The sequence below is a fragment of the Glandiceps talaboti genome, chromosome 18 (assembly GCF_964340395.1).
Source record: "Glandiceps talaboti chromosome 18, keGlaTala1.1, whole genome shotgun sequence".
NCBI classification, from domain to species: Eukaryota; Metazoa; Hemichordata; class Enteropneusta; family Spengelidae; genus Glandiceps; species Glandiceps talaboti.
Window position 1 is genome coordinate 10267264 of NC_135566.1, and position 10939 is coordinate 10278202.

The 10939-nt window shown below is 32.6% G+C and overlaps 1 protein-coding gene across 1 annotated transcript in view; it reads left to right on the forward strand.

The window, feature by feature from the left end:
- Positions 1-4516, forward strand: part of LOC144449633 (uncharacterized) — a 33039-nt gene extending 28523 nt beyond the window's left edge. Inside the window, exon 3 of the mRNA XM_078140207.1 lies at positions 3380-4516. Within this exon, the coding sequence (XP_077996333.1) occupies positions 3551-4516 (966 nt within the window). The 5' untranslated portion in view covers positions 3380-3550. The remainder of the gene's footprint in view (positions 1-3379) is intronic.
- Positions 4517-10939: the final 6423 nt, after the last annotated feature.

Here is a 10939-nt window from a genome sequence, read left to right on the forward strand (position 1 = left end):
AAAGTCTTAGGTTTTCAGGTGTACATATTATGGGATATGACATTCTCTGTATGATGGACTTGTAAATGGAGAGAATGATCGAGAGATAGGATCAAGTTATTATAATGAAGACAGGGATAGTGATATTGAAGAAAATTATGTATAGTTACGTGATGGCGGAAGTGTGTCTGAGTAGATACAGGATGTCAACCCTGGCATTAACAATGACTATAATAACGATGGTGTTGAGAATGTAAATTCTGATTCAGATTCTGGTTATTGTTTGATAGAATCATCACACATTCTGACATTATACTCAGCTGTGACATTTTATTGATTGGTAATTCAGTCCTTGTTGAATTTAAATATAACCTTTACTCAGAAATTAGAGTTACTGTTATTGATTGAGTGTATGTGTGATCCATACTATCCAAACAACTGGAAGATAAATTTATTCAATGCTGCAAACCCAATGTGTCATCATCTGACATTCATATTCAGTATATGTGTTGTCATCCCAGCAGTCACTTGGTTTTCATGTCCAATGCAGAATATTTAGTATACATGCGGCCTTGCCAGGTGTCAATATTCATTATGTAAATATACATGTTATTGCCAGGTGTTCAGATATTAATATTTTGTATATTGAAATCCATCCAAATATGCTTTGCTGTACGAACAAATTCTAATTATTAGTTTCTAGGATCCACAACAACATTTACGTCATACATCAATGTATATAATTCTATTTTCTACAAATATTTGTAACACTTTGTGAGTTGTATATTTAAACCAAATATTAACTTAATTAGGTCATTGTTTTTTCAATCTTGTTTTGACTACTTTGCCCAGAGCATAATACTACAGTAGTCAAGTTGGACATCACAGCCATACTGTGATATGTATATAAAGAACTGTGTGTCATTACGGAACCAGAACAATTCCTTACTCCTTTCTGTGTATTTAAAATATTCAGAGATAAAAAAAGTGAGCTACATCAAAGTTATTGTAAAGAACTTGGCCAGGCTGGGTATTCAAAGAGTTATGTACATTGTCCACCTGTATTGTAACATGCCTATCGTATGATACTGTCCACTTAACCTACAGTATTTAAAAATCAAAAGGTTGTTATGTATTCTTGTGTGAAATTATGATGGCTCAGCAGTTTGAAATAATACAGTTTTCAGTTTTATCCTTTGGATTTTATAGACCGTAGTAAAAATATTTCATAGAGTATGAATATTTTATATGAATCTACATTTTTATATGTGAATTATGAAACCTATTATGGGATGTCCAATTATTAATTATTCAATTATTAGAAATGGTGTATTTTTACTTAATAAGATTTCACAAACTACAGTATGAAAAGAATATATGTAGAAGTAATTTGCATAATTTGAAATCCATCAAAGTTTACTTTTAACTAGAATTATGAGACAGAGAGAGAGACAAAAACAAATAAAAAACCAGACAAATCCAAACATGTAAGTTGGTAAAATATTCCTTGCACACTAACTGACATCTTGAATCAACATAAAGTCTTTTTGACTGAATGTTTTTTTTCTTTAGTGAGGCAGTTGCTAAGCAACTAATAGAGAGTGCTACATCTTCTTGGTATGCCTATCACATTTAATTTGTCATTTGTGTGAGATTTGTACCTGGTCTATATATCCTCTGTAGTCAGATTTCCATTCACATCATTTATCAAATTTATCTGACCAGATTCAATCACTGGGTTGTAGCATACTGTTTAATTTGGAAGTGTAAGCAGTTGATATTGAGAGCTAGCTCAGAAGATCACATGACTACCTCTACTAAAAGTTAGTTTAACTTATAGCCCACTGGGAAGGAAGGTACTATTGCAGTCAGCCAGTGAAGGGATGTGTCACCATGTGTCAAAAACTAGACCCCCATTTTAGACCAGCCCAGATTTCAACCAAAAATCTACCCCATTTTAATAGGCCATCCAATGCAATGTATTTTTTGTAGGAGCTGTATGGAACAGATACCTTAGTATATGTAATCAATAACACTGTGCCTGATTAGGACAAATCCATAGCTGATGGCACACTAATGCCGAGCAGGACACTAAATTGACTTGTCAGGCAGAACAGTTTTGGTAATGAGCTTGAGAAAAGTATATCTCATTATCGACCAAAAATATGATGAATGCAGTACAGTGATCCATTTTACCTGAAGTGTCTGCTTACCTCATTTTTAATAGATAAACAAACTAAACATAAATTATTTTGAATATAATCAGAATTGATGAGTCGTAATACTTGTATGACTAAATATTCCATATTTCATACACTAGTAATATAATTCATTTAAAACAGTATAGAATACGTATATTTATAATGATTTTGCTTTGAAAATTGACTGGTAATTTGTATTCATATTACTGTCATGTCATGCACGCAGACTTTGAGTCTGCTAGATCTATATCAATGACATGACTGTAAGTCATACCAATGTACAAGACTTACATTCATGTATGTACATCAGTTGTGACATGTAAAAACAGAGCCAACAATGAAAATATGAAATTCCAGTCTCTTTGCTAAGGTTTGGGAATTTATGCATAGATTTTCAAACCTAATTTTCATGATTTTAGTGGCGAACCTTAATAAAATGTATTAGGAACTCGGGTGGATTTTATATTGTATTTATACTTACTAAATAAAAACTCTGAATTCACATTTAAAAAATCTCAACAATAAATATGTAAAATAGATTAAAATCTAAAGTAATTGCGGTCAGGATAACACTGTATATGTATTAAAATGTAAAAAAAATTATTTATCAATAACTTTAGAAAACAAATTGATTATTTTGTCATTACACCAATCAGTAATTTAAAACTCATTTATCAATTAATTGGTTTTAAATTGATCGTTAATTGATTCTGAATCAGATTTATGTAATAAAATATTGTCTGAAACTGTCATAGTTGGAATACCAATAAAATGCATCTTTTTTCCAAATCGTGTTAACCACATCTCAAGGCCTTAAGTAATGGTAAATTAAACATTGTATTCTACAAGGTAATTTCAGTATAATTGAAGTCCATGACATGTGTGGAATCACTGACAATTACCTTCAGAACTTCCTCTGTACACATGCAGCCTTCAGGGCCATTGATGGTTACTTTTTTTGCTTTTCAAAATGACAGAATCCATCATATTATGAAAATATAGAAACAGCTAGCATAGTTATATTAATCTGTCGCTGATGGAAATAAGTTGACATTGGTCGACCTGTTCACACATAACATTTTTCAAATCGATAAAAGGGGATTATTGTACAGGAAACATTTACAGTCTCTAGGACTTCAGTGATGATATAGTGTGATAACATGTCTAAGTAATGTCTCTGTATTGTTTGTTTACCACAGACAGTGACTGGTGAAGTACCCTAAGTGGTTTTTGACGGGAACATACTTCAAACTGTTACTGAGTAGAACATACTACAAGCCATTGCTGACTTGGGACATACTTTGAACCATCATTGAAACGGGACATATTTCAAGCCATCGTTGACTCGGAACGTACTTAAAACTGTCACGATGTGGGACTTATTCCTGTTCCTGTGTGCATGGATGACGTACATCATGTTATTCCTAAATTACCAAAAAGAACAAAGGGAAAAGGGAAATTCAGTTGGTGAGGATGAGAACGAAGTTTCGAGACAAGAAATGGTTTACCTCGATACCAGCTTTTTCTCCTCACTCGGTTTTTCTAGGGAAGAGAATCCAGATTTTATGGCGTTTACAGACAGATTTAGCAGTTTTGAACAAATTGTCAAGGCGATGAAAAAAGCTGGACTTCAAACTGGACAATTAGTAATAGGTGTTGATTTTACAGCTAGTAACGAGTGGCAAGGACGAAAGACATTTGGCAATAAATGCTTACATCATTTAGCAGGACAGAAGATTGTTAACCCCTATCAGAAAGTCATTGCTATTATTGGAGGAACTCTTGAAAAATTTGACAGTGATAATTTAATTCCAGCGTATGGTTTTGGTGACAAAGTAACTAAAGATATGGAGGTCTTCCCATTGAAGCAGGATGGTACATTATGTAAAGGATTCGCAGAAGTTCTACGTTGTTACACCGAGACAATGACGCGAATCTCTCTCAGTGGACCTACGAGTTTTGCACCAATTGTAAAGAAAGCAATAGACATTGTGAAACAGACACAGCTTTATCATTTGTTGCTGATAGTGACAGACGGACTGTTGAAAAATCAACAATCGTCAATTGACGCTATTGTGGAGGCATCCAACTATGCACTCAGTATCATCGTTGTGGGCGTCGGTGATGGACCATGGAATACTATGCAACAGTACGACGACCTGCTACCAGAAAGGAAATTTGATAACTTTCAGTTTGTGAATTTCCATAAAGTGTGTGCTAAGTCAAAGTATGCAGAGCCAGCGTTTGCTCTGAATGCCTTAATGGAAGTGCCGGATCAATACAAAGCAATATGTAAATTAGGGTACCTTGATGTCAAGATGGATAAACTAGATTGAAAACGAGATACATCAAGACCAAGGTTAATAAATAGCTGGATATTCCTAACCAATTCGCCTACATTAACACTATCAATAAAGTCAGCATTCTAAATCGCTGAAAATCTGAAATTTTAAAGTCTGACCAAACTTTTTTTCCCCCAGCATTTCTAATAATCCATCTGCATTATGTGAGGAGATTTCAATGACCTTTTTCCCAAAAATTGTCAATATTTTCTCACATCTTTCGTATAATATTCAATTTCATACTAAAGTTGTACAACACTTTGACTGGCTGTCAAAAAAACGTCAAAACAGAATTACTAAAAATGTTTTGCATCTGTTTATAACAAAATGTATGTGTAACCACAGAGGCACATGATCATAATAGTGAAGTTTGGACACTGTGTGCACAGATTTTTTAAAACTTTACTGAAAAGGGCAATACAGAATAAATATTGGCAATATTTTGTGTTTTAAATGATTGTGTATGTGTCCAGTCCGTCACTTGAGTTTAAGTTGAATTAATCCACACTTTAAAGTGACCATAAGGATGAGAATTGGGTATTTATTTTGGATTTTTAACTTATAAAACAATGTTATAATGACTTCCTTCTTGAAAAATCAATATGAAACAACACTGACTAAGTCCTTGTTTGTAACTCAATAAATTGGAAAAAGCTAAAATTTCAGTAAACAGCTTGTTATTGTACATACAATAACAAACATTTCATTCATTTATCTTTTCCAATATCTTGTATTGAAAACACAAACTTGGTATATATTATTTCACATTGATATTTCAAGTAGGAAGCCATGATAACATTGTTTTATAAATTAAAAATCCAAAATAAATACCCAATAACCACTTAAGGTGACAATTACATATAATGAATATTTGCTTTCTATGAAAGTGTTGAAAATTTATGTTATAATGCTCTCTGTGTACAAGATGAAATGAATGAGTTTGTTCAATAAATGTATGGATTTATGTAATTTTTTAGACAGACTTCATAAAAACACAATAGATAATTGATGTCGTGACAACAGTTATCCATAAATCATTTTCAATTATCGTCACAGTAACAAATGTTTACAGCCTAGGTCAAAGGTCAAACTGACCTAAGTGCTACTAATTCACAGCTGTTGTTAGTAAATTCTCTCTTAATATCCTTTTTCTTTGTTTAATTTTCCGCAGATTGTAATTTTGATAATAGCTGAATTTTTAGTTTGGCAATTTACACTTACCGGTAATTGTAATTTAAGGATAACATGTACAGTAATCAGTGATACCAATAATTAGGATAATTTGTTATGATAAATATTTTTGCAGCTAATTTTTAATTCCTGTATCTTTATCATAAAATTGATGATTGATTTTATACCAAAAAGGCAAGTTAAACGGAAACAATCCTGTACACCAAAAAACCACTGACATTTAAAGAGGTCATATGGATGGAGATTGGATATTTATTTTGGATTTTTAATTTACAATTTTATCATGGCATCCTACTTGAAAAATCAATGTGAAACAACATTAACCAAGTCTGTGTTTGTAACTCATTAAATTGGAAAAAGTTTGATAAATGTATACAATGTTTGTTACTGTACGTACAATAACAAACTTTTTAACACATTTTTTTAGCTTTTTCTAATTTATTGAGTTACAAACACAGACTTGGTTAATGTTGTTTAACATTGATTTTTCAAGTAGGATGCCATGATAAAATTATTTTATAAATTAAAAATCCAAAATACATACTCAATCCTCATCCATGTGGACACTTTTACCATTGGCAGTTTGGAATCTAGACATGAACACTCATGTGATTGAAACCAAAACTGTTTTCAACTTGAGGTTCAGTTGTCAGGAATTCATTTACTTAAGACGTACAATATCGTACATCAATATCTACTTACACCGTAAAGTTTATAATATTTGTGATTACATGTACAGTGTCATAGTTACTGATTTTATCTAATTTACATCAATATAACTAAAGTCAATAGCCGTGTCCATATCTGATCCGGATCCAATCTGAATTAAACTGATCCAGATCACTTTAATCTGCATCAAACCCACTTTCCATGTACACTAAAAAAATCAAAAGATGGATTCGATTTGAATTACATAATAGCGTGCCTGTCCACACACCACCAAGTTCGATTCAGATTACTTATTATCAAACTAATTCATGCGAGTACGCGCCTGTCCACATCAGGCGTAACTGACCACGATCTGATTTGAATTACTTTGATCCAGATTGAAACCACCACCCAGGGTAGGCTTTGCTGTGGATCAGTTAATTCAAATTAGATACGAATTAACCACAAGTATGGACAGGTAAATTGAATTGGAGCCAGATCAGATTTGTAGTATGGACAGGCTTAACGTCTTTTGTTTCTGAACAACACAACTACATACATCAGCAATAAATCTTGCATAATAAATTTGAAACATTGAATGAGACGTCATTTTATACCAGAAAATTTGGTCATTGCAAATATGTGTCTGCCATTTTATCTTTCGAACAAACAGTACATCAGAAGAATATGATGCATATGTTTAGAAAGAATAGCTAGTCTTTGACCCAAGTTTAGACATTTGCATATTTAAATTTACACTACAATCAAATGAAAATAGAGGTTTGGAACATGCTTTAAGCCCATGTTGGTCACAAGTTTGTGTAATTTTGTTTGCTGTGTAATTATGTCCTATACACAATGATGTGATTGTACTTGGACTAAATTACTCTTTTTTGGAAAACAATTTGTTTAAGTATGTATAAGTTTCATAAAATATTGCATGTGTCTACCACCAGAGGGCAGTATTTGTATATTCAAAATGTGATATTAGTACTGATAAAGCTTGTGGGTTTGCCTGCACATATTTCACATATTGACTTGTATTTGAGCTAGTGAGAGTATGTACTTTGCACACTCACAGAGGACCATCTCAACAAAACTGTACAGAGAAAGTCAACCAACAGGAAAATTTAGGTCTAGCAACATTTTTGAAAATAAAGTATGAGCTAATATGTTCAAACAGCAACACACAATGTACAAAATTTCACACTTTTTATTAATCACAGTGATGAAACTTATTTCTTCAATTAAACTCTGAAAAATATAGATTTTATCTTTTGTAAATTTGAAAATAAAAAATTGTCATAGTGTACTCTAACATTTCCTTTTAGACCTAAGTTTTATTGGAAGTCAAATGAGATTTTGAATTTTTTGGTGTAAATAGTAGAAATTGTCAAAATTTTTTTTTTTTTTTTTAAATGTGTATTAAAAAATTGCATGATTTCGTGATGTAAACTTGCTATTGATTGCTTATTCTCAGTTGAAATAAATTTACTAAAAATACTTTTTTATGTTGTCGGAATTCATTTTGTGTGTGATATTTTGTTTTATGATATACGAAAAGCTGGTCATTTGGAGATATATTCATTGGAAGATTTTTGACGGCAATAGAGGTATATAAAGAAATGTAAGTTACTAGACTGTAAGATACATCATGTCGTTCTGCCCTCTGAATCGACACACTGTACTTGTGACTATGTATACAAATGTGATATGGCTTATTATGAAGTAATGTCAAATTGGGTATAGTATATGTATACTACATGTGTGTGTGTGTGTGTGTGTTTGCGTGCGTGTGTGCGTGCGTGCGTGCGTGCGTGTGTGTGTGTGTATGTGCCACAATATCTGCCATTGACTTTTGCAATCATCATATTCACTGTTTGTCTGGTGCTACACTGTCTGGCAAAGCCACCACAGTAGCTAGGTCACATAACACCAATGACACTAGCTGCCAAGGGCTAGCACTCCAACAGAGGCACATACTAATATACTGCCATCTTTTGTTTGGCAACCTTCTGAGTGCAGGTGTGAGGTCTTCAAGTACTACAAGACTACGGGAGGTGTGAAATCTTAAATGTCACACTGTAAAAAGTGAAAGTCAAATTGAATGTACAGCATATCAAGTTATTTCAAGGTTTTCAAATCGTTTACCATTTTCACATTTATACACCAAATACCTCCTGGATTTTACTACATTTTGTGTGTCAGCGTGTTTGTAGTAATTTATCAATAACAACACAATGGAACTGACACACATCAGTCCAATAGCTAAATCAGAAATATGTCTATACTGACAGACATTTTCCTATTCATTTTTTGACATTTCAAATGGCATATCCCAGTAGATGTGAATAAAACGTATAATTAGATATTATTCCCCAATATTTTTCTTCGTTCAGCCAAGGAAAATACGAGTCACAAGTATTTTACGGCTGAGTGAAGAAAAATATTGGGGAATAATATAATTATACCATTACCATTAATATAAAAAAAATGGGGAAAGTAATGGCAATTTTACTCGCACACAGCAGAACCAATGATGTAGACGTGCGTTGCCGTGACATCGAACAACCAGAGTATATATTCCATATTTTTTTGTTAAACCTGGTTCATGCATGGTACAATCACTATAATTCATTTATCACATCAACAAATCATATTTTTTTGTCACTTGAACAATTTCCTTTGAAAAGAAGTAATTAGTTCTCAACATTTTGTGTGACGCATAGCTATTATAAGAGGCATCTCCATGACGATTGCATGATATGTTTCCATGGTAACACTATGTAACTGTAGGTGAGTGGAAATCGTGCAGCTACAAGCGTAACAATTCAACTACTTAGGACACGCTCACAAAAGGAGACAATCTTTGATATAAACTCTGATTAAATCCATTGAAATCTCATTTTATAATTTCTGTATTCTCTCAAACAATGGCCTCAAATTTGGAAAATTAAGAGGACCTTGAAAATATACAAATTAGACTAAGACTTGGTTAAAAATACTTTTAGCATCAAGATGGTTGGCAACTTTAATTCATTTAATATGATTAGTAAGTTACATATAATTACTATGTCAATCACCAACAATGCCTTAGTAAATCATGCCATTGCTAAGTCAAAAAAAAAAAAAAATTTAAATTTTTTTTTTATTTGTGAAATATATTGCTTCGACGCAAAAGAAAACAAAATATCAGAATACCCCCTTCTGTGACCAGATAGTTTGATGAAATATGTACAGTCATCACTAGGGAAAGAAAACACAGCACTGAGACAAAACCAGGGTTTCCTTCACACATTCACCACTTTATTTCACACATTCAACATTGAAGCTAAACTATATAATCTGTTTTGCAACTGTAGAATAAACTACAAAAATAAACATCCCACTAAAATTAACAATCATCCAATCATCAAAGAAGCATTTATACAAAAGAACAATCCCTAAATAATAGAAAAAATGACATCTACATTTCATCCAAGCATAAAAACTCCCACTGTTCATTTAGTCTTTCCAGGGGAGGACTTTTAAACGATACAGCGCCCTCTATGGTAAGACCTGGTCCCCAACCTATTGCTGTGCAACACAGATAAGTTTTACAAGTAATTCATCTTGATTCTGATAAAACACACACAACTATTTCACTAAGCAAAGACTGCTACCTTGTTACCTTGTTACAGTAAGACATGAAAATTCAACTACCTGAGAGGACTAATGTTTGTTTGTTTTTTGCAAAAGAACTTGTCATGTTTATAGCCCGTCTACTGGCTGAATCTGTGACTACTCTGCTAATATCATGAGTGAATGAGCTGTAGCAAATTTCACAGATTCAGCTAGTACACAGACTATGCGCATGTGGACAAATGTTTGTAATACATTACTGCTGCATGTAATGACAAAAAACTTTCAAAAAGTGACACATTCACACACAAATGAATATCATAATCCCCCCCCCCCCTCGGATTTTTTTTAGACACTTTACAACTGAATATATTCCCACATGTTACATCTATACTGGCATAGTAGTTGACATGGAGTTAACACATCATTATTGCTTAAATTTCAAGTTTCAACCTAAGATCAAAAAGGCTGGAAATAAAACTATACAGCTAAAAGGATAAAAGTTGTGTCTTTAAAAGACAATTTAAACAGTCCAAAATTTGAATTGTTTTACCATAGGAGACAATAAGAAAAAAAACACCTTCAAATCACTTCCAAAATGAAGAATTGTAAATTTAAAACATTTCGAATTCTTACTTTAATTGCCCACACTTTTAATTCTTATCAGATTAATCTTTGGAAGCACTGCTATCACAACTTATTGTTAACTGACAAAAATTATTAAAAGCAAGTATTAAGAAAAATAATTTGCAACGAAATAAAATGAAGGCATTGAAGATAAAAGTAGTATGTAGTGTTATGTTGAAGCACAAAGTAAAAAACATACTTCTCTGTGCTTGAAGTGACTCACCACACATGCACACATACATACACACATACATACGTACGTATGTACATACCTATGTACATACCTACGTACCTACATACATATGTACATACATACATACATACATACAT